Source organism: Thermobia domestica, chromosome 10 (assembly GCF_964235325.1).
Source record: "Thermobia domestica chromosome 10, izTheDome1.hap1.1, whole genome shotgun sequence".
Classification (NCBI taxonomy): domain Eukaryota; kingdom Metazoa; phylum Arthropoda; class Insecta; order Zygentoma; family Lepismatidae; genus Thermobia; species Thermobia domestica.
The window spans coordinates 213,744,024-213,770,373 of record NC_137463.1 but is presented as its reverse complement, the minus strand read 5'-3'; the positions used below and the strand labels follow the sequence as shown (position 1 = coordinate 213,770,373).

General features: G+C 36.2%; 1 protein-coding gene across 2 annotated transcripts in view; it reads right to left on the bottom strand.

Moving 5' to 3' along the window:
• The window catches only part of LOC145662978 (uncharacterized), a 41,154-nt gene extending 26,068 nt beyond the window's left edge, over positions 1-15,086 (bottom strand). For both annotated transcript variants that reach the window (XM_081729072.1, XM_081729073.1), the window contains exons 1-2: positions 14,885-15,086; positions 8,626-8,790 (exon numbers count right to left, since the gene is read on the bottom strand). In XM_081729072.1, the coding sequence (XP_081585198.1) occupies positions 8,626-8,790; positions 14,885-15,031 (312 nt within the window). In that variant the 5' untranslated portion in view covers positions 15,032-15,086. The remainder of the gene's footprint in view (positions 1-8,625; positions 8,791-14,884) is intronic.
• Positions 15,087-26,350: the final 11,264 nt, after the last annotated feature.

Genomic DNA, 26,350 nt, shown 5'->3' with positions numbered 1-26,350 from the left:
CCTTTTCTTTACCAAATCATAAAATTTCCTAACATTTTCAAAAGCGAATTAGGCCGAATTTTCATTCATGCGATAGAAACGTACTTTGCTTGCGATTTGGTAGCGACTAAACCCGACCATAGACAGTTTTGGTGGTGAATTTTGACGTTTTATAGAACAAAATGGATGATATAAAAACAGAAAGATCATACGCGAAGACGAAGAAGTTAGCGGAGGACTGTGGAGCATGGAAGCTTCTCAGCTGCGGCAAGTGACCTGCCAATAAAGGCAGAATACCTATGATGATGATGATGATAGAACAAAATTTTCCAATCTGTACTTACATTTGTACAGTTTAAAAAATCGTGACCCAAAAGCTAAATTTCGTGACTTTCATTAACGTTTTCTGATTTCGTGACTTTTTCGTGACCGATAGACACCCTGAAAAGGAACTATTCTTGAAACCTGAGCGTCTGTATCCCTGTTAAAACTTAATATTCGATACTTCAGCTCGCTCTAAGGCCATGATTGCAAACACTCCTACCGCAAACTGGAAGAAATCACAGACATTAAGCAAGTTTTTATTCCTGTACTAACGAAACACACCAAACGTCCACAAACCGCTAAAAAGTATTTAACACTTAACGGTTCAAATTATGTTCGTTTATTTTTAAGGTGTAAAAAATGTTTTAAAGAAGATTTGTCTTATCATGTCTTTCCTTTACAGGTTTGTCACAGCGTAACTACAGATGCTTGCTGAGTGCAGAACACTGTTGCAAGACGATAGTGATGCGTGACTTTTTACAAATTAAATAAAACTCTATTTACATATGTACAATGAAGAATAAAGTTTATTTTGTTGTTAATAAGTTTTTCATTTAATTTCTGATTATATAATTCCATCGGTGGCCAAAATTTATCCCCACTGCATTAATGTTAGAACTTTCAGTGCTCATGAAAAACGATTCAAAAAAAAATAAAAAAACTTTTCTATGTTGTTGGAGCACGAGTGTAGGACATTAATTCTATCGATGTCGTGTCCTGATTCTTGTGCTTTAAGAAGACCTGACATGGTGAGTTCCTCTCCTCTTGAATCTCTGATACATTCTTTCAATCTCATAGATTTTTTGAAATGTCGAATATTAAATTTTAGCAAGGATATATATAAAAGCACCGGATGCAAGGTACGTTCCTCTTCTATGTTAAACTTGCATCCTAGATCTCCAAGTCATTATTCTAGCTCATATCCTATTTATTTACTGTAGGCTTCGTAGTGTTGTTCAGATCTGATCTAAAATAGGATGAAACGTAAGCTACTTTATTTTTGAACTGCGAACTTCAATTAATTACATTACAATAGATTTATTGATCACGCAACAGAAAATTTAAATGTAAGTCATAAAGCTTACACTTTTAAAACTATTTGTCCAACAAAAGACACTTATCAACCACTTAGGTTCATTTGGTAGACATAATAAAAACAAGGGATATCTGAGCACCACAACCAGAGCACACAAACTGAAAACATAAACCTCACACTATTGACTCCATGACCTGCCTTTTCTATAATGTAGCTATGTGTATTTCAACAGGAACGTTAATCTACAAAAGCTGTTAATACTCATTTTTAAAAATAAAAGGGAAAATTCATAAAAAAATAAAATTTAAAAAAAATGGCACTACATAAAAGAGGCACAAGATAATTTCCGTCAGTCAGTGCCATACAGCTTTCATATTCCGCACTTAACTGGTTTTGGTAAATATTATATTATTACATAGAAATTTCTGGAATATCCAGAGCAACCTATAAAATTCCCGTTAAGTACATTTGTCTGAGGACAGTTTTCGGCCTATACAGCAAGATCATAGAAAGATGAGTAGTAATTATCCTATGTGAACTGGCTTCGCAAGTGACATAATCAGTAGAAGATTTTTGTTCCTGAGCTGTTAAGCTTATGCTGTCACTGAACCAATTCATAAATACTTTAAACTCCCCCTTGAGGTGTTGAAAATTGCTCTGACTACGTAAGACTGTTTCCTTGGACTAATCTTGGTGCACGTCTGTTATTCAGCAATTGCTGAAATTTTCAATGGAACTCCCCACTTTCTTCAGTGGAGTTTTCTTAAAGCATCTACTGCAAACTCATCATATCATACGGTAATGTTGTGGGATAGAAATATCAAAACAGGGACGATTCTACTGGTAATAAAAGTATACACAAATATCTCAAAATCTCACTAACAAACACTACATTCCTAAAAAAAAAAAATAAATAAATAAAATAAAATAAAATAAATAAATAAACTTCCACAGAACCACTCTGAAACTTTCCTGAAGTGTAGATGTAACATACGATTGTCACCTTAAGATTATAAAGACTGTTAACCTTCTACTTGTGAATAACGTGAAGGATGTTAAATTTTCCACGGCTTAATTGGCTTGTCATAAGTATCTACAAACTAATACTCCATTCTTTCATTTTTCACATGAAACAATTGCTGGCGCAATTTCATTAGTTATTTTACCGAAAGTACTAAGTAGAATTCCTATAAAATAATTTGTCCGTACTGCTGTCTATTACTGTAAAATAAAGGAAATATTGAATTTTTAGCAGTTGCTACAAGATGTTTTGGTATATTATTGCATCGAAATTATAAATATGTCCGGAAATAAAGTTGTGTCAAAATAAAATTATATTGTGCCATTCAATTCGTAGACTTCATAGTTGGTGCTCCAGATGATTGTTGATTATTGTGTCCCATCTTTTGTCCAAGCTGCCTATGTCAAGATACATACTAAGATTTTCACCCTTTCTAAAAAAAGATTTATAAATGTTCCTTTCAATGAACGAATTCGTTTTCTGTAGTACTTTAACACAGTTGAACTTTTGTCTGGACACACGAAGATGTCGTGACAAGCCTCAAAGTGTCTGGTCTCCTCTTCAACGTTTCTGGAATGCTCTTTGACCCTATTGATTATATTCCGTTTTGGCATAACTATGTAGAATTCTTTGTAAATATAATGTACTTAATAAACTCTTATTAATAAGCGATTTGAGTAGTAATTTTTTATAATACACTAAAACTTTTCCAACATTACCTGTTTATTGAAACATTAAAACTTGACTTCTTTGTTATTATTGCTGTAAATGCTTTAAGAAAACATTGCTGAAGACTTTCGAAATTACTAAATAACAGGAGTATACCAACAGTAGTTCAAGTGGATATCTGCCATCAGTTTAACTCCTTAAGTTGTTCTATAAGATTGTTATTAGTTCGCGGCCTTTGAAAGAAACACTATGATTAGGTTTCCTCTTGAAATTACAGTAAAAACGGGACATAACAAAATCATGGCATGTTAAACCACATGAAACATTACTTTGCAATCAAATGGGCCTGCATTTGAAAAAAATAACCTTTCACATGTGTTTTACGTTGTTACGTAATTTGACCGACCTTTTCGCATATAGAGAGATTTGATTTTCAGTTTAGCGTGTATTCCGAACCACTGAGCTCCCGCCGGGAATCGAACCCGAGTCTTCCACACCAAACGCGCGTACGCTAAGCGCTTAGCCACGAATGAGTTCACATATAGACAAAGGATATACATATACACTATGTGATCAAAAGTATTCGGACACCTGGCTGAAAATGACTTACAAGTTCGTGGCGCCCTCCATCGGTACTGCTGGAATTCAATATGGTGTTGGCCCACACTTAGCCTTGATGACAGCTTCCACTCTCGCAGACATACTTCCAATCAGGTGCTGGAGGGTTTCTTGGGGAATGGCAGCCCATTCTTCACGGAGTGCTGAACTGAGGAGAGGTATCGATGTAGGTCGGTGAGGCCTGGCACGAAATCGGCGTTCCAAAACATCCCAAAGGTGTTGTATAGGATTCAAGCCAAAACTCTGTGCAGGCCAGTCAATTACAGGGATGTTATGGTCGTGTAACCACTCCGCCACAGGCCGTGCAGTATGAACAGGTGCTCGATCGTAGTGAAAGATGCAATCGCCATCCCCGAATTGCTCTTCAACAGTGGAAAGCAAGAAAGTGCTTAAAACATCAATGTATCCCTGCGCTGTGAGAGTGCCACGCAAAATAACAAGAAGTGCAAGCCTCCTCCAAGAAAAAACACGACCACACCATAACATCACCACCTCCGAATTTTATTGTTGGCGTTACAAACGCTGACAGATGACGTTCACCGGACATTCGCCATACCCACACCCTGTCATCGGATCGCCACATTGTGTACCGTGATTCGTCACTCCACACAACGTTTTTCTACTGTTCAATCGTGCAATGTTTACCCTCCTTACACCAAGCGAGGCGTCGTTTGGCATTTACCTGCGTGATGTGTGGCTTATGAGCAGCCGCTCGACCATGAAATCCAAGTTTTCTCACCTCACGCCTAACTGCCATAGTACTTGGAGTGGATCCTGATGCAGTTTGGAATTCCTGTGTGATGGTCTGGATAGATGTCTGCCTATTACACTTTACGATCCTCTTCAACTGTCGGCGGTCTCTGTCAGTCAACACACGAGGTCGGCCTGTACGCTTTTGTGCTGTACGTGTCATTTCACGTTTCCACTTCACTATCACATCAGACACAGTGGACCTAGGGATGTTTAGGAGTGTGGAAATCTCGCGTACAGACTTCTGACACAAGTGACACCCAATCACCTAACCACGTTCGAAGTCCGTGAGTTCCGCGGAGCGACCCATTCTGCTTTCTCACGATGTCTAATGACTACTGAGGTCGCTGATAATGAATACCTGGCAGTAGGTGGCAGCACAATGCACCTAATACGAAAAACGTATGTTTTGGGGGGTATCCGGATACTTTTGATCACATAGTGTATATACCGTATAATGGCAGCCACATCTGATTTACACAGGAGTGTATATTTTATATATATATATATATATATATATATATATATATATATATATATATATTAAAAAAACTAACGAAGGAGCAAGTGTAAATACTCATTTGGATTAAAGTTATCCGGTTATGATTTCAGTGGCTCTCTGCTAACTTTATTTGACCACGTAGTTAACTGAAAGTGTCTCCTTAATTAAAGCATCCTGGAGGCCGTGGTGTCTCAGTGGTAGGGCGTTCTCCTCTGGTGCATGGGATCCTTGGTTTGATCAAAGCTATCACCAAGTGAGCCTTGTGGTGGACAAACATCGTATGCGTGGGTTCTCCCGTTTCCTCCCATTTTTTTCATTCCACAATTTTATTCAATTCCCCTTTAGCCTAGTCGACATAAGCGTTGGACGTAAAACTTAAATATTTCATTTCGTTTTTTTAAAGCATCCTCTATAAGCTTCAACATTGCAAAATTGAAAATATTAAGAACTCGTAGACATTTAATCGCTAGTATTTTAGTATAGTTTAATAAATTGCAATGTATCATTTGGCAAATTTCAGTTCTGCAATCTCACAGAATCCAATTACTTAACATTTCAAAGACTCCTTCCGAACGACCAATACCACTGACGCTAGAAATTCTGAAATGCTGGAGTTTACATACAACGCTTAGAAACAGAGACTTTACCTTGTATCCAGGAAGACTTATTCTTATTGTTTCGTTGCTCGCTAATAATTTTTCAGTCATCTAATATGCTGACAAACTGGAACCAGTAGGTACGTTCCTCCTATCCATAGAATCATTTACCTACATGTTCCCAATTTAGCACCGCATTAAATGACTTTAAAGAAGAAGGTACCAGCACTGTTGATTTCTAATCTGAGCAACAGAAAAGTAAGGAAAAGTTTTCCTCCCACATAAAAAGTAAGGTCTTATTTTATTTTTAAGTATTTACTACGTATCTTAAAACTACTATTAGCAAGCATTTACATGGAATGCTTTAAATAAACTAGGCATCTTCGTTTTACTAGGGCTATCAGGGGAAGGTGGCAGAGAGCTGCTGAAATTATAACGGGATAAATTTATATTCTTAAAATGCATTAAAGAAGTGAGTCACACTGATATTTAAGACATACATCTACAATTGTACTACTCTTATGCTTATCATCTGCAATGTCCCATATTTTACAGTGTAGGCTATAATTCCTCCAGGTGCCACCACAAAAGAACAGCAGGAACGAATATTATCAATAGATGCAGGACTCATTAAGAAGCAACCATTTAGCAAGATTTTTCTGTACCATCTACGAACTGATGTTATACCTGTAGGTGTCTCTGTTGTATTCGAGCCATTCCGTATCAAATCAACACACAGACTGCAGTGTGTTGAATCGACTCTTACAGACTGCAGTGACATTTTACATTCTGACCGCTATTACCAGTGTGTGGCAATAATAAAGTTCAAGTTAATTTGTGAACCGGTTTCGAAATGTTGGTAACATTTGTTCAATTGGCATTTGCGCCTGACCTGAACGACCTAGGACGTTGATAAAACTGTCATTTTAAAGCTTATGAAAAGAGCTTTCAAATAGTATGTAACATTATAGATTTTTTTCGAGAAAATAAATTTTGAACCTGATTTTATATTTTTTTTTAAATTATAAAAACTTATATAAGACAATATTCGAACTGTTATGAATGTATCCGCAAAATTTTATGTTGGGATTAGCATGCAATCATTTATTACAAGTTTCCATTTTGAACCGTGGAGCTAACAGTGGCGAGAGAGGAAAAAATATATGAAAGATATCAGATGTATTAAAATTGAAATAATTACATACCATTGTGTCGAAAAAAAAAAAATCAAGTTTCTGTCCATATTTGGAATTTCGTCTCTTCTCTGGATACTGCTTACAACTTCCCCAAAACATACGCCATCTACCACCTATTATAGACTGTAGTTATGTATCCACTTATGTCTGCAATTGACAGCTTGGCGAATTTGTTGAGTTTGTTCCAATTAACAATACTAAAACACCTTGTCAAAAAGTCTGAGAGTACCTGACGCTGCAGAAATGAACATGTGAAATTTGTGTGTCCCAGGAATTGTTTGCTTTGTTGACGCGATCTTGTAGGAATGTTGCTCATTTGGTGAACTCTGTTTGGCTGAAAATGTAAATACAGTCCAGTCAACTTTGCCGCTGCTCAGTCAAAAGGCCGCCGAGGTGGAGAATTGTGTTGCCATATGGATGTTGCAGATTTACACGGTCTGCCAACCTCTTGACTATGCCACTAACCCCATTGATAGGTTCGTATCCATGAGTTGTTGTAGCAAAATGCTGTTCAGTCTCTGCCAAAATCAACTTTGCTTAAACGTAAGTTTCAGAAATTCTTTGTTTTCTTGCACCCAGCACTAGATACATCACAATAGTAGTATACCTTCTTCGGTCTAAACGGTTATTCAAGAGTTGATCAGTTGATGTTGAGTTTAACGTCCCTTTCAGCAGCGTCCCTGGAATCCGAATCGCATGAGCTCCCATCAGGAATCGAACCTGGATCTCCCAACGGTTTCTCAAGAACACAGTAAGTTTTTGGTGAAAGCGCTACATAGCCGTAGTGTTGTGTTCGAGAATTACAATATAACTGGCATGCATTTTTCCCCTTTATAGAACACTGCAGTGACATCAGTCGTAATTTCAGGGGGGGGGGGGTGATGAATGGTGAGGCCAAAAAATTATATAGAGGGTAGCTATTCTTCTGTATACCGAAAAACATTGTTTTATATTATTTGAGCTACATTACAATAATATATTATGGGGACAGAGGTAGTTACCAGGGAACGCCAACTCCCTTGCCCTTGCTCTGGCGTCATCACTGTCTATAAATGGATAAACAGTCGCTTGCTCACTACGCGACAGCTTTACTCCTCATCCTGTGCCATAAAATTATTATTTCCACCAATTTTACAACAATAACCTAAATTAAAGTGATTTTCATCCACATATGGAAGTAGAAACTCTTGTAACATATGATCCCAAAATAAAATTTCGCAGATACATTCGTAACAATTCGATTTTTTTTTTTTTTTTTTTTTTTTTTTTTTTTTTTTTTTTTTTTTGAAAATTGTCAAAATACGGCTTATTGAGAAAATCAAATTCAGAACTTTGTATTTTTGGAAAACAAATAGACTATTATATATAGGTATGTAATTGTCCTAGATCCTTTAAGTCTGCCGCGAATGCTAATCAAACAAATGCCACTCAGGCAACTTCTTGGTAAATTTTGAGAACTTTGGGAATCTGTAATTTCAAAACCAGTGCACATATCAACCTGAAATATCAGAGTTTGCCATTTTCCAATGATATCAAAAACTGTATCAAATTTTATCAAAATCTGGGAAGGTAAGATACGATTATTTTGAAAATTGTGTTGACTTAATATTAAATGACTCACTCTGGACGTAAACGAAAACTGAGTTGCAACGTCACTATGAACTGTATTTTGCTAAATCTTGGAACGCATGAATTATTATTATTATTTTTTTTTTCTATTCACATGTACAGAAAATGCATATGTCATAATTGAAACAGTACCAGTGGAAAAAACGCAATATCCATGCTGGACTCTTGTTCTACAAAAATTTTGTGAGTTCCTACATTTAATAATAATACGCTTCTTTCTATTATGGACTTTTATTTATTTATTTTTTAATTCAGAAACTCGAGAAAATTATGATACTATTCAATGCATAAAATGAGATACTCACCTTAGAATCTTCACATTTCACCGCAATCTGCGTTGATAGCCTTTGAAGCTGATTATTAAGTTCCACTTGACCTTTAAAACATTCTTCCATAAACTCAAAACAAGACTCAAGCCTACCTATACAACGCTGGCACACTATCTTGGGAAGCTGATCGTCCTCACGGATCTGAAAAAAAGAGGAAAATATGGAATTACACTCAATTAGACTTATGCGCTAAAGGTGATAAACGCAAATGAACGATTCTGGAAGAATCACTGCAAGTGAAGGAAAACAAGAGGGGATTTAGGTTGTCTGGGCTTTCGGCATCTATGGTCATTTAGCCCGTCACATATGAGCGATAACGGGGAAAGGGAAAGAAGGAAGCGGCCTAGGACCTATAAGTTAGGTACCACCATGGTATTTGCCTGGTGTGAATGAGGAAAACCCAGGAAAACCTCATTCAGGATGACTGGCCTGAAAAAGCATTTCACACGACCGAGTGCCCTCACCGGGAGTCGAACCCAGGACCGCTTGCACCGAAGGCGAGAGCGTTGGCGAAGGAAAACAAGAGAATCCCAGGAAACCCAACGATCAAGATGTCACCCACCTCAAGCACCAACTGGAAAGGAAATTAACAGATTTTTAAAAAATAATAAATTAGTTACTGCATCAATTGAGAAGAAACTGTCGCTTTAGGAATGTGGCAGAAGGCAAGAAAGAAGAAAACAGAGGAAGATTACAGCTGTAATTGGAGGATGATATCAAAGAGAGAGTAATTCTTTGCCCAGAAATTAGACCAACGGGGGAAACGCTAGTGCATAGAACAGTAGTTCTCAGCCTTTTATACACTATAACCCCAATGTATTTAAAAACCACATTGATGGGGACCCACCAGCTGAGTAAAGCATAGGAGATTCTACCTTTATAGCAAGTAGCTTGCCAACGAGGACAGAATACTCACGATGATACCTCAAAAGCTAAGGACTGTATTACTGATGCATTTCTCCTTTTCCGCAAATTAGACATCTACAGCTCCTACCATTTTACTCTGTATATGTAAATAACTTGCCACAAATATATGCAAACCACTAACGTCACTATACCATATACTTCAAACTTTTCTCACATAAAACAGTCCAACTCACTACTGAAAGTAATCGACCTTCACGATAGCCACAAGATGACATCACCATTGATGTAAAAAGTCTGCTCACCCCCTCCCACGAGAACACACGTCCGCATTTGGCAATTTGAAATTCTGAGAATGTGTAACTTCTCTCTTTCTTCAGTAGCATAACGCACTTCTGGAGAACTTTTCCTCATTACTATCCGTAGATTTTATGGATGTAAGTATGCCAACTCTCCGATTACCTCAAAAATAAAAATACTACCCTACAAGGAACTATTGACAACAATTGGTAAAATAGGATGTCACAGTGTGATTGACAGAAATTGAAATTTAATTTTCAAAAAATTCAGACAATATTTAATAAGACTTACTCCGCAGTAAAATGGCTGACGCCTTAGAGTGTACACGGCCCTCAGTCTGACACACTAATAAAATAAATAAATAAACCTAAGAAATGGTTCGGATTTACTTCTTAAATAGAATGTTTCCTTTCATATAACGTCGGTACTCAAAAGAAACGTTCAAAATTACAAAAATGACATGAAGTTTTACGTCCTACGGTTATGCTGGCTAGGCTAAAGGAGACGGTGATGATGAGAAATGAACGAAATGCTGAAATGAAGAAAGTGGGAGGAAACAGGAGATCCTAATTAAATTAAAATTACACTAGACTCACTCGCTACTCCGGCCTCAGTAGTCCGGTCTCTCACTAATCTAGCGCTACAACAGGTCTCTGTCGCATGACGTAGCCTGTCAACGATTGTACTTGTTTTTTACTGTAACTGCGCAAAAGTACACACAGTATTATTGTGGCTCTCATTCATTGTTACTTATAAAGCGGTTGCCTGATAAATTATGCCGCCGTCAAGCATCTTCATTATGACAACTGAAAATTTTGGGACATGTTTCATAGTGAGCGATACTCTACGTACAAACTTAAGGAGAATACTCGGAACTACGTACGAATGTTATTCTATTTTTCTATGATAATGTATGTTAGCTTTAGATTTAATAAAGTATAGTATTTTATGTGTTAAACTAAATTTCAGACGCTCTCAATAACCCGGCACTTAACTAATCTGGCACCTGCAAAGAATGGCTGAATTAGAAAGAGTCTCGAGTATTCAATCATACTAAACATTTAATCGTCAAAGATTTTTCCTAAAGAACTGAAGAAATACAATAGCAGCTCAATGTACGAGAGCTTTAGCAATACTACTGAGAAGGAAGAAGTCTCAAAATTATACAGTGAAAAATAAAAGGTCTCCATACTTCAAATACGTTTATTAGTTTGCCTTCAGCACCAAGGATCTACACAATTAACCTGGGATCCGAATCAAAAGAATCTGCGTCCGGATGTTCGTCCAACTGCGTCAAATTTTGAATTAGCCTGACCCACAAGGATAAATGAAAAAAATAGTAGCTAATGTTCCACAATTATATTTATTATTCGTATTCTAATCTATGAAACGTAAATATTATCGTTGTCAAGTATTTTATTCATGAACGGTGTAGTAAAATAACCAGTTACAAGTAGCCTACTCATCTGCTCAAATGTCCTAAAGAAAGAATCAACAAAGATTTTGTGATGTCGGCAGAGTACCAATATATACCACAATTTTGGAACATAATAGTAAGCATTACTGCATTTATAAGATGTGTTCCATGCGTACCGTCTGAAATAAAATGGTCAAACCGGTCTTACCTGGACTGTATTTTTTCCTCGAAAATTTTCCGAAGTTTCGTAAGTAATTTAATGCGAGGAATTGACTGATGCAGATCTCGATTTCTAAGGTGACCACATCACGGAGGCCAAATAGTCAAAATATCTAAATTAGAATTTCGAGCAAGTGCATATACTCCCTGCTAACCCTGCGTTCTTCAAGCTTGTTTCAAGTATCAATTTCGTGACGGAGGTCGGGAAGACAACACATTCACAATTAGCTTACTTAAGTTAAAATTCAGTTCGTTTCCCTTAAATTAGATTTAAAAAGGAGGCACAAAGAATATATCGAAGCTCTCCAGATAGCAAATTTGACAGCGAGAACCGATTTAAAAAAAAAAAAAAAAAAAAATTGATGAAGTTGATTATTCAGCTATTTCCGATTGTTTCACAATTTACAACTTCAAATTGATATCTGGAGATAAGACAATTTGTCATGATATATTGGCTTGGTGTGACACAACTCCTTGAGATACAAAGGAAATGATCCAAATCAAATTTCAAGTTCAGTTTTGGCTTCACTGCCGCCCAAAATCCATTGCAAAAAGCTGGGATGAACTTGCAATAGTCCGCCTGAGTGTACTGCTATGGTAGGGGTTTTTGATGTAGTTATCATTAGAAATCGGAGCCTGCCAATGATTCCTTGTATCAAATAAGGTTACGCAGAAATCTTTGAGAAATTTTCGAAACTAAATAACTCTGGTAACTTCAGTATAAGTGATCACAATGCAACACCAGCACGCTGCGAGAAGTAGAGCTCAAAACTAAGCAGAAAACAAGGCCATATTTTCATCTGAAAAACTACGACACGCATCAGGTCAAATGTTTAGGTAAATAAAATAGATGATAAAATTATAAGTAGAAAAACATTTAAGCGACGAATACCGTAACATTACGAAACGTTAACCATGTCACGAACTAAACAGGCTTTGCATTGAACTAAAGAAAAGGCTGACTAAGTTTAGGCACATAAAGAGCCATGCTTACACTTTCACCTTTCTCCCGCATAGCCTACCAAACAGCGATAGACGAATTAAAATCCACCTGCCGATTCTCCACAGGGCTGTATATAACACAATTAGTGCAAGGCAATACTATACAGTACCATACAACAATATTATTCCACCTCTCACCTACGATGTATGCTGACACCGAGAGGCGTGCCGGAACCAAGTTTATCGTGCATGGGCGTATTGATAGAAAGGGGAAGGTTGTGAAAGTACGAACATTACTTTGATGAACCTTAACTATCAAAAATAAGACTACATTCGATTTTACGTTCTACTTGCATGTCTGCAACGCACAAAACATGGAGAGACATTTCCTACACATTTGTGGATGGAAATGTCTTTTTGTTGTTATTGTTTAAGTCCCACGATTACGGACAGACTAAGGGACACGGTGATAATTAGATGGATGATAATAGTGGAATAAGGAAACTGGAGAACCCTATAAAACCTACGAACCTGGTATTTGACGGGACCTGGAAAAGAACCAGGGATCCCACGCACCAGCAAATGAAATATTCCTGTTTATGCCATTTAGTCTAAGGAAGACGATGATTAAGGCACTTGAATGATGATAGAACTGGTGGAATAAGAAAGTGGGAGGAAACGGTAGGATGGCATTTAGTATCTCCCCCAAATCCATCGACGGTTTCGAAGCCGATACTATGACTTATAGTGAGCCGTTTACTGGGAATCAAAGTTAACACCTAACCTAATTTAAATAACTAACCGTGGGTTAAGTGCTGTATTGCCGGACCAATTTTAGGAAATTTATCGTGTCAATTGGAGAATGTATTGAAGTTTGCGAGGAAGAATGAGTGAAAGTCAGGTAAGGTGAATAGTAAAAGTTAAAAAAGTGGCTGTATTTGTTGATTGTTTTTGATGTTGTAAACTGCACTGTTACGTGGAGGCGGATGGACTATTTCGCGAAGAGGAACACTTGATTTTCTATACGGATCCATAGATTGTAAAATATACAGAAAAATTTGGGCAAGTCTTTAATTTGCCCATTTGATGTCGAGAACAGAACCCAACCAACCCCTGAAGGGTTTCTGACCCGTTCCTACTACTACTTATACTATGGATCCGTATAGTAATACTGCACGCCTAATGTAATGTAACTTATTGTAATCCAACCAAATTTAACCAAATGCAGTACATTTTCGTACCTTTTTTTCAAATTGGTCCGGCGATACAGCACTAATGCCCTAACCGTAATCACTACCAAGTGAGGGCAAGGTTCTAGAACACAGGTCCCCCTTCTCATTTAGCTGTAATAAAGACCGAAAACAACGCGCCCTGCGGGACTCTAACCCGCCTTCACTCGTTCACGCTCGCTCGGCAATACTATTTGAATTAAATACTAAACTTTGGTATAGAAAGGAACCATCCTAGGTACTAGCCTATATGAGGGGGGACCTGTGTTCTAGAACCTTCCCCCAAGTGATTTAGGAAGAAAATAATACTCGACGAAGTACCCCGAGAAAACCCACGGGCACGATGTTGTCCATCACATACTTGGTCGGGGTTCGAACCAGTAAACCCACACACCAGCGGTAAGGGCTTTACCACCACTGAGCCACCGTGCCCCTCAACACACATACCAAAGTAGTTCTCTCCCACTGAGTCACCTCGTTCGATTTATCTCAGTTCCAGCGCTATTGGTTACCACTTGAATTCCAATTCATAACTTCTGATGGCGATCAATCACTCAGCCAACCACACGGAGAAATTAAAAGAGAGAATACTGAGCATTACGCAATTTATACTGATTTCCATGAGTATAAAGTCAGTGGATTACAGTTAACATAAATTGCACGCAAATTGCAAAAACTATATTTTTTTGAAGGTATTTCTCAATGAACCATAATATTCTACCATACTATCTTTCGTGACAGTCTTTGGAACTAAAGCAGAAGCAATGAAAACTATCATAGAGGAAACAGGATGCTACGTTTTCTTTGATGAACCTTGGCATTTTGCTAACTATTCTCTGTCTGTCATTTCTTTACTTGTTGATTGATTTTCAAATTCATGTTTTATAATTATTTATTTGAGAAGAATACTGAAATTTACAAACAGAAAATTTATAAAGCTTAAAAAGCTCATTTATTTTATTTTCAGTAACCGCAAGAGCTTTTACCTTACGAATCATGATCAACAGTTCAATGGCATCGAGACAACGTGCCGGCTATACGACAGCGCGGGGACTCCCTTCCGAACTCAGTATCTTCTGCTTTGAAGCCTAATCCATTACATTTCATTGATCTACGCATCAGAATGTAATCTTTAAGAAATCCTTTGATTTATTCTAAGTAACAAGTAAACAGCAATTAAAAATTAAAATAATAAATTCTCTTCAAAACACAATTTGTGATAAAAACAAAACACGAAAGTATAAACAAATAAAAATTTACTTACCGTAATTTGCAAACAAGTCTTTATCTTCAATATCAATTGTTTCTTAATTCCCTCCTCTCCAAATATTGGTATGCACACTTTTGCACTCCGAGCACAAATGCGACAAAAACCACTCAAACCAAATGCCATCTCAAACGGACCCAACATCCTGTCGACATGTCCCCAATTGCTCTCTTCGTCATGTATGCACCATGATGGGATTCGAGCGCGAAATCGTAGTGTACAATGACTTCGATTCGATATATCGCCAGATTCGATGTTTATTGAAGTTCGAGAGTCTCATTGGAATTTCCTGTAACGAGTTTCATCTTCAGAGTTGCAAATCAGTAGAATTTATATCTAAAATCGTAGTTGGACACAGCAACTCTTTTAAATATAATATTTTCTTCAGTCACAAAATCAATTTTCTTTCTACCCATAATATAACAAAGTAGATATATATTTTAACTTAAAAAGAGAGATAAAATCACTAATGTACAGTTTAATGTATAATATTAGTAAATGTAGCTGGCTGATATAGTCGAGAGGTTTAAAGGGGGCAAGGGGCTCAGTGATAGAGTGATTACCTCTGGCGTATGGGATCCCTGGTTCGATCCCGCCAAGTAAGTTTGTAGTGTAGTGTCCGGTTTTTCTCAGGGCACTCCAGTTTCCTCCCACTTTCTCATTCCACCAATTATTCCATCATCATTCACTTGTTTTAATCGTCTTCCTTAACCTAAGAGCATAAGTGTGGAACGTTATACTAAAAGACTTTATTTCATTTCGAGAGATTTAAGACAACAGCCTTGCGATTGCAACACTTATTTGTCCCGTTTGAACACCGCTTAAGGTATGAATGTCTACTTATTTCATTATCATCAATCAATTCTCGACTTCTCCTAAAGAGTACGATCGTGAGATGTAAAATTCAAAAAGTAAATAAAAAGCAAAATTGCCTACCAGTAACCTACGCAGAATTTCATGAAAAGGACCCAGGTGTTTATATATATGAAGACCTGAATTGCAGAACATCCCAAGTCCACCGGAGTACTTTTGTGATTTTACATGAAAGACAAGAAGATTATGCTTAGCATGCTATTCTCTTTAGCTTTTTTTTTTTTTTTTTTTTTTTTTTTTTTTTTTTTTTTTTTTTTTAAGGTTTTGATTTGGATTTACGTATTATGCAAGTGAAAAGCCCTTAAAACATAGATGCTAATATAGAAAACAGAGTGGACTTGACATGTTATGCAATTCAGGTCTTTATATATAATATATATAATAAGGACCGTGTTTATATTTTGGTAATACCTTACTCAAAGAAAGAAGGTTAAAACCCTAACACTCGCTTTGTGTACGCTACTGGTACCCTCCAATTGTAAATTCAGATCTCTCTAGCTGGGGATTGTGAACCTTTAGAGCAAGATACCTAGGTAGAAAGATATTCCCTTGTTTCTTTCTAAAGTATTTGGTTCAAATGTTCAATATTTACCCACGATAACTTGTTATTTGTGGCGAGAAATTCTCTGTTAATTCAATCCCAGTACCATGATTCGCTGTAGAAGATAGATACTCTCACTCTTATGTTCGCTTTCCAAGTTCATTACACTAAATTCATACGCTTAAACACGAATTTCATATTCGCAGTCTCTAAATCAAGAAGTTCTCTTTTATAAAATTTCGTGCACCCTTAAAATTAAGTCTACCCTTCGAAACAAATTTATGAAATCTGAAAAATTTGTATAATTCCCTCGTTCAGCGTGACTTTCCAAAGTTTGATATTGTAAAAGCTTTCCTTGAGTGATGATCTGAGTCATGATGGCTCAGTGATAGAGCATTCATCTTTAGTGCATGCGCTTCCTGGTCATAGGCGGAGCTAGGAATTATCTAGTGAGGGGCAGACCTTTTGGTCGGTCTCGGAGGTCTTGGTAGGTGGCCATCTTATAGGTGGCATTCTTATTTTTTGGCTAAAAGTTAGGGGGGCAATGCCCTCATGCCCCCCATAACTTTGCCTATGTCCCTGGTTTTATCTCAGTTTGTGTCAAGTGAATTTTGTTGTGAACAAACACCGTAAGCGTGGGTTTTCTCGAGTTCTCCCATTTTCTCTCCCCTTCCTCATTCCATTCATTATCGTTATCACCGTCTCTTTTATTTCCGAAGCATAATCGTAGGACATTAAACTAGAATTTTATTTATTTATTTTTTTTTTTTTTTAATTTTTGATGATTTTATTTTTTCTGACGGTGGAGTTTTCCACCGTCCATTCTACTATATAATCCACAATAATGACGACTACTGGATCAGATATTAGATTCTGAGTAGCAAGAAGCCCCATATATCAAATTTTGTGTTTAGTGCGCACAGTGGTTCAAAGAATTGCAGTTGTCCGTTTCCCCTTCAGGGATAGAATAGCGAAAAATTCCATAGTAAAGGCTTTCCACAAAGTGATGAAGTTTCATCTCTAGCAATACACTTTTTGGCCCTAATCTGTAACAGTGCCATGGTGGCTCAGTTGTAGTGTTCACTTCCGGCGTATGGAGTTCCTGGTTTTCTCGGGGGGTCTGTTTTTCCTCCAACTTTTTCATTCTCATCCTCCCCGACTCCTTTAGCCTATAGGGGCCGCGGTGGCTCAGTGGTAGAGCGTTCACCTTTGGTGCTTGGGGTCCCGGGTGAACACTACAACTCAGCCCCCGCCAAGTGAACTTTGTGTGGACAAACACCGTGTGCGTGGGTTTTTTCGGGGTTCTCCCGTTTCCTCCCACTTTCTTCATTCCACCATTTCATTCATTACTCATCATCACCGTCTCCTTTAGCCTAACCGGCATAACCATGGGACGTAAAACTCAAAGATTTCGTTTCATTTCATTTAGCCTATACGCCTCCATGTAGGACCTAAAACTGAAATATTTCCTTTCAATACATAGCGGTATTCTGGGGAATCGCAAATCAGCACAAAAATGTAATATTTAATCAACAGTTATGCATATTATCGCAAACTAAAATGCAAATTTTGTGTTGAGTTGAGCTCATCGCTATGGAATGAAGTCCTTGGTAAGCTAAAGGTAAGATAATGCTCAATATGGTTGGGAATTGGTAACTGCAGATATAAAGTTTTCAAAGAAGTTGGCCCAACGTAACTTAAAGTGTATGTTGTCCAACCAACAACTTGCCAACATTTATCCAACAGTTTCGACGTTGCACTTCCAATGGCAGATTACGTTGGAAAATGGTCGGCAGATTTGTTAATTGGTAATTGCAATAATAAAGTAAGACACGTTGAACCATCGTAGTTTAAAGTGTATCTTGTCCAACCAACAATTTGCCAATATTTATTCAACAGTTTCAACTTTGAACTTCCAATCGTAAATATATTTTTTCGTAAGGGGTTACACTAGCAAATGGTCAGCAGAGTTATGAATTGTTAATTGCAGTAATAAAGTTGTAAAATATGTTGGCCCAACGTAGTTTATTTTGACTGACCGACAATCTACCGACATTTATGCAACAATTTCAACCTCGTACTTTCCTATCACATTTTGACTCTTTTGTAAGGGCTATGTACAGGGTGATCACAAGGTCCCTTTACACTTATTATTCTTCCCTACATTAATAAAAATGAAGTCACTAGTATGTTCCATTGTTATTCACCAAACACGGAAAGGCGAGGCAATGAACTTATCAGGACACAGACTTTATTCTTCTCCTTTCGTGGGAGTTACGCAGCAATCATGTGGGAATGCACTTGATAAGCATTGTTGCCATCAATGATCAGGATGGGAGGTTCAAATCTTAAATATGTTAACATCTTATTACATAAATTTAGTTCGTTTGTAAAGGGACTTTCTAGCCACCCTGTATGTTAGAAATTGAGTTCGTTGACGAAATGCTCTGCAAAGTAGTTAGGCCTATGTTGGCACTTGGTTAGACTCCATTTCTTACTGTTGAGCATATTATTTGTGCTACTGAGGATCATAATAAATAAATAAATAAATAAATAAATAAATAATAATAATAATAATAATAATAATAATAATAATAATAATAATAATAATAATAATAATAATAATAATAATAATAATAATAATAATAATAATAATAATAATAATCAGGGCCCGGATCTTGTTGACCTAAAATTTTCTAGAAAGTGACCTATAAAATGACACTAAAATTCCTGTAAAACGACCCTAAAATTCACAAAAATTGACCTTAAAACTTGCGTTCTTTTAAACTTTTATTTCGTTAAACATTGACATTTTTTTAAATATTTATTGTATTTTAATAAATGTTTCTCACTCATATTCAAAAAGTTTTGTTTCAGTTAGTTGCAGTCCATTGATCAGTCCATTGTACGGCCTTGTACGTACTGAAAGCGTCAATTCCTAGTTGAAACTAGGAAGCACTCTTAGACAATAAAAGTTCGCAACTTTACACTGCACGAGAATAATAGATAAAAACTCTGTTTAAAATCTTTGTACGCCTTCTAATCCATTTTTAGTTATTCACGTGATCACATCCTTTGTGGCCAACAACCCAAAAGTATCTGTTGGGCCACCTACCAACCTCCACCTTTCGTCAACCAACTACAGCTTAGTTTTCATTAGCTTGTTAAGAATGCAATTTTTCCACCCCAATAGTCAGGAAGCATGAAGAGAGATTATTTAACTTCGTCTTTTTCACATCCGTAAACAGTGTTCATTTTAAGATTTCCTTATGTAGAAGAAAAAAAAGGACCATAAGTGACCTAAAAGTTACCTTAAAATATTAAAAAATGACGTGAAACTTCAAAACGACAAAAAGTGACCAAAAGTTGACCCTAAAAAAATGTATTTTTAGAACCTAGAGTTGATGGATAACGTTTTTATTTGAACTTGCCTTGTCCTACGCGTAACAGAAAAAAGTTGACTTGTCAACAAGATCCGGGGCCTGATAATAATAATAATTGCGATCTGCTAAGTTGTTTTCACATGATGAAGTTTATAAAAGTAACTCTAACATTATAAATTCTTTTCTCACTCCAGAATTCTCTTTCCTACCCCTTGAGGTTAAATATTCAAAAGTGAGATATGATATAAACTATATCCCTTGTGATAAAATCATAATCCCAAATGTGATTTTTACATGGAAGTTGGGCATACAAAGTAGCTGAAAATCTTATCCCTCTTCCTCTGTGTTCCCCCATATTGAATTTGTGAAAGTTAAAACAATCAAATTTGCATCATATGTATTAAAAACATTTCCACATATATGATTTTGTGTCTTTAAGTTTAATGGTTCAAAAGAAACTCCTGATAGTAATAACATTTTACTTTTCCGGCCTAAGTATTGGGTTAATTTAAAAAAAAAAAAAAAAAAAGTCATCAAACCTTACTCCAAGCGATGATCTATCAAAACACTTAAAATAATCCAGATTTTTGAAGTAGGTTAGTTTGTGTGAGGTTGCATTTTCAAAATTTAATAGTTAAAGCTTTATTATTAGCTATTATTATTATTATTATTATTATTATTATTATTATTATTATTATTATTATTATTATTATTATTATTATTATTATTATTATTTTAAATTATTATTACCCCGATAAAATCCACACACACAGTGTTTGTTTACACAAAACCCACTTTGCTCGAGCAAGGATCGAACCGGAATCCCACTCAGTAGAGGGAAGCAAATCTACCACTAAGTCACCCTGTCCCACTATAATTTTTTGTTCTTCTTTCAGTCAAGGATAGTTTTATACCGCGCAAAGTCTATAGAAATCACTCGATCTTTACCAAACTTGGCATGGAGATAAAAGTTTTGACTTAATTATAGGAAGTGTGTGAAATAATTCCTGCCTATATATTTGGTTCCCAAGTTATGTATCATCAAATATGGGGTTGAGGTTTATCAAATTTCCGAAAAAAAGGGGGGGAAAGAACTAATTAATTAGTAAAGATTTGTGAAACTTAATTAGTAAAGATTTGTGAAGTTACCAATGAAGTTTTTTGTTTTTTTTTCAATCCAGAAACCAATAATTTATAGAACTTTTATTTATAGAACAGGAGAATGGCTCAAGAAAAATAAAAAAATTCAAATGACGTGTCTGCAAAAAGGTAAGAACATTTATGCTGAAACAATATACATATTTATAGAAAATACTTCTTTAATTTTAAAGTGTGAAATCGGCGACTTTTCTGGGAAATTTGCCAACAGCAATACATCAACAAATTTAAAGATGGAACAGATGCTGAAGGAAGTAAAATTATTCCATCTTTATTTTATACAGTGCTACTTCTCTACTGAAATAAAATTTAAGGGAGGAGGAAACATTTTAGATTTAATTAGATGTTTTTTTTTTTTTCATTAATTTATGGAGAATTCAAAGTAAAGAAACAAAATACAGCAAGTTCAAATTATTATTGAAACTGCAAATTTTTATCTACACTTTTCTTATATGTTTAGAGAAACTAAGTTATAATATTTCTGTAAACATTATTTTACTGAACATTATTTTAATGTCTCACTCTTCTGCAGTGGCAGGCTAATGTAAAAAAATATGAAATTTTAATGCTTAATAATGATTGAAAGAAGTGAGAACAAACGAAAATACGAGCCTGGAAAAAACTGACGTAGTCTTACTAGTGTATTAACTCTAACACAAAATCTGTTATATGTAACAATCCCGAACTAGTGCTTGGAATCTCACATTAGCGGACCACTAGCTCCATTTTTATGATAGATTTTCCTCGTGGCTAGCGAGTATACCAGTTTTTTTCGCTGGAGACCCGGGTTCGATTCCCAGTTGAAGCTTATGATTCGGTTTTGGGTGCTGCACAGGACGTTAAACTAACTAATGAACTATGTAATTACTAAACTAATTAAATATCTAACGTAAGTAACTAATACCCACCTAACTGTATTTTGTGGTTTCAGTGTGGGAATATAGATAAGGAATATAAAGCATAGTCAACTTTTGTTTAGTTTTCTTGGATTTTAGAATTCATCGTTTCTTAGATTTTAAGGGATGATGTTTCTTTGTGAACACGCAATCTAAGGAAAAGTATCTACTTAGGCAAAAATAATAGCTGAATAAGAAGTATTGTTTACCATCCATATAATATTGATTGGTGTTACAATGTGATCTGACATAATTTAGAGGGAATAAATGAGAATGCGTGCGCTGTGGACTTTTAAAGAATCAACCTGCAGGATGTTTACCTTTCAGCTTCCTTTCAAGATATATTTTAGTTACATTTACTTATCTTAGTTAGCAACACTGTCCGACTCCAGTTGACAATGGATTTTCCAAAATCATATTACATAATGACGTTCGATATCACAACACAGTCAGAGTAGTGTAGCTCGGCAACGGAATGTATGAAACTGGATGACTAACAGGGAAGTTGATTAAAGAATGAATAAACCAGGAACGGGAAATTTATGTGTGCAAACGTAGTAAAACCACTTTCCCAAAGGCGCTGTCATGCCGAAAGAGTAGCATCTCTGAAACGTTGAGTAGCATGTTACGTTACTAGGAATGGATTTTTTTTTTTTTTTTTTTTTTTTTTCAGATTCTGAATGATGGAAAGCATTATTCTAAGTTCGAAATCTCATTCGTCGAAGTTCCTTTGAGCTTTGGAGTTTTTATTTCCAGTAATATCTTTTGAATTGTGTACCAGAATATTTTCATCTATTAATAGCCTATGTTAAGAATGTCCTAAATGTTTAGTCTGCTATAGAACATGAATAGTTTCTCTTCCTAACAGCTCTTTCCCCAATAATAATAATAATAATAATAATAATAATAATAATAATAATAATAATAATAATAATAATAATAATAATAATAATAATAATAATAATAATAATAATAATAATAATAGTAATAATAATTTATTAAGCTACCGAACTATACGTAAGTTTCAGAAGTCTTCTAGAACGGGAGGGCTTTATCCTCTGTCTGTCTGCTTACCGAGCAAACGCGGTAAGAGATATCGAGTTTTTTATTATTATTATTTTTTAATAAATTCAGCGTCCCAAGAATAGGTTATTTGTCCTCCATTAACGATCTATTCAAACCAGGAGTCGTAGAAATAAACAATATCCGATGCAACGTTCCGTTCGCCCTGGAACAAAAACGGTAATAGTGACAAAAGCTGTCTTTCGAAATGCATTCAGTATCTGAAGAAAAGATGCCATCTCTACTCTCATTTCTCTTACTGGAAACAGAACTCCTAGAAATTTTCTACTACTCTGGTTTTAATATTTATCTCCATAATGCAAGAACAGGAAGATATAGTGACAAGCGGCTCTTTTTTTATCGATTATAACCAGGACTGATGGAAATAAAATATTTCCGGTTTCAACATTATTTCCCATAGAGCATAAACGGCACTAGATATAGAAAAGTGCTTCCTTTAAATTGATTATGTGTTCCAAGAGCAACTTCCGTTTCCACCTTTATCATTCTATTGAAACTGGAAGTGCTAGAAATTCACTACTTCTTCCGGTTTCAATATTGATCTCCGTAGAGCAAAGACGGTAAGAGATAGCTTTTTGACATGGATTAAACCTCTCAAGAATGGATTTCGTATCATCTCCATTCAAACCGGAAATGGTTAAAATCGTAGATTTCCAATTTCAGCATCGATCGCCATAGTAAGAAAAGAAAAATATATAGCAACAAGCAGTTTATTTTATATGTATTTAATAGACCTACCATAAGAAACTGTTTCATATCTGATTGTATTCCTCTACTGCGACCGGAAGTGATGAACACCAACTACCACTTCCGGTCTCAAAATTAATCTATATAGGAAAAAAGCGATAGTAACGACTTTTTTTATATGGGTTTAGCGTTGAAAAACAGGTTTTATCTTTGATCTTATTCGTCTATTGCAACCAGCAATTATAACTATACTCCTTCTAGTTTCAGACTGAAAGGAGGGCCGCGGTGGCTCAGTCGTAGAGCATTCACTTCTGGTGCATGGGGTTCCTGGTTTGATCCCAGCTCGCGCCAAGTGAACTTTGTGGTTGACAAACACTGTATACATGGGTGTACACTATGCGTCCAATGTTAAATGAAAATACAACGTTGCCATTTCCTGGACCCACAACATAAGTGAATGAAGTTACTGTATTTTACATTAACGTGTCTATGGCCAGACCCCATTTCAAATATGTCCCCATTCACCATGCTCTTAGAAAGTTTATCCAGTGGTCACCCGAGGACTCTCACTTCGCAGTGAGCACTAAATGTACCAAATCACTCTTCCCAATTCCCGTTCTTCATCCCTTACAACAATCGGCTTCATCTTATCAGAGTAGAGTTGCACTTCAAAACGTGCACTATTGTTAGAAATATTGATTTATATATTGCATTTTTTCCTTTGTTTTAGAAGATACAGTATTTATTTGCATGCGAAGTGTCACACCGCAGCGACTATTTATGAAAAATAATTTAGAGCGATTGCAGGACGTTAAAAAATGTTTTCGCTGGACTCGGGGATAATCGAGCTTTACTGTACAAAGTTATAGTATCAAAAACATTCAAAATTTGGAAGCCTCTAACACACATACAGCACATCGCAGATGAATAGGATACCACACATCGAAAGTACCTTGGCGTTGGATACAATGGTCATGGCATGACTTGTTTCGAATGAATAGGAACCAAGTTATCAGTGCTTGAAAATTTGAATTGTTTTGAAATGCTTTATTTCGATAAAAATGCTTAGATAAGTATCATATCTAGTTACATGTATGGTTTGTAACGGATGTGTAAATTATTTTACCGTTTACAGCACTTTGGTATCTCGAACCGTTTCTGAGATATTGCTGAAGTTTGCAACACTGTTTAAATCATGTAATCATAAGAACTTGTAGTTATGCTATAATGATATAAAAGAGAAGAAAATCAACAATCATTGTAAATATTTTCCATAAATACGTTATTTCAGCAGTGTTGCTAACTTTATCAATGTTGATGATACCTCCGGAACGGTTTGAGCTATCAAAGTGCTGTAAAGAGGACGTCGATTGCAAACCATATAAGTAATTAGATATAATGCTTACCTAAGCATTTTTTCGAAATAAAACATTTCAAAAAAAATTCTAATTTTCAAGCCCTAGAAACTTCGTTACTATTCGTTCGAAACAACTCATACCATGACCATGGTATCCAACGCTAAGGTTCTTTCCATATGTATTGTCCTGCTCATCTCCGTTCTGCTGTATTAAAGGATGTTTGTTAGAGGATGTTATAGTATCACAACTTTGGACGTTTGTGATACTATAACATCCTTAGTTTGCAACACTGAATAATAAATGTGATATTTTAAGTTTTATTTTATATGTTGATTTGAAATATGTAATAATCTGATGTAGTGTCATTTGAAAAAATATAACTTCATATTGGGTTGGCTACACTGTTTGTTAGGTGTTTCTGTTTAATACATGCAAAGATGCCCCCCTTCTTATAGTTGCTACGTAAAAAGTTTCGATTTTCTCCCTTTTGGTTTTTCAATTATTACGATTGGACATTATTGTAACCGGCCAGTTATAAACTTTTTATTTTAATTGTACTTTAAATTTAATTCTTAAAAATAAACAAAACAAGGAATAAAATTCCTTTACATAAATTCAAATCAAAACTTTATAATAAAATGTTTAAAAATATATTATATAATTTATCTGCAAATTCGTTTTATGTGCTAAAAACAGTAACTTACATAATGAACTTCCTCATTATGTAAATCTTGCGTCAACAGATTTCTTTGTTGAGTTGAGTTGATTTAGTTTAGCGTCCCTTTCAGCAGCGAGGCTATATGAGACGTGGACCTACTGATTAACGTGGAATCCGAACCACATGAGCTCCCGCCGGGAATCGAACCCGGGTCTCCCACGCCAAAGGCGCGTGCGCTAACCGCTTAGCCACGAAGGAGCTCCAGATTTCTTTGTCTAAACCAAATTCCAACTTATACATAAACCAATTTTCTGGGTCATGGCGTGGTTCTACGTCACTTTAAATAACAACCTCAACAACAACAAAATAGTATACAGGGTTTGTCCGGGAAGTAATAGGACTGATTTTATTCCGCCATGACTGTACTTCGGATCGTGCGCGCACCGACTGGATCCGGTAGAGGGCGTTCCTAGCTAACGAACGAGCGACTGGTCAGTTGTCTCCGAGCATACGGAGATTCACGACAGGCTTTTTCGCGCGACGTGTTTCTGTGAGTGGTGCAAGCCGAAAATGCAGAGTTCGTTAGAGCAGAGGTACGCGATTAAATTCTGTGTTAAACTCGGTAAATCTGCGACAGAGACGTTTGATATGATCAAGCAGGCTTACCCAGATGATGCTTTAGCAAGAAGTGGTGTGTTTCGGTGGCACAAGGCCTTTTCAGAGGGCCGGGAAAAGGTCGCCGATGAAGACCGTGCTGGAAGACCTTCTACTTCGACAAACACCGACAATGTGACTCGTGTGCGCGAAGTTTTGAACTCAGACCGTC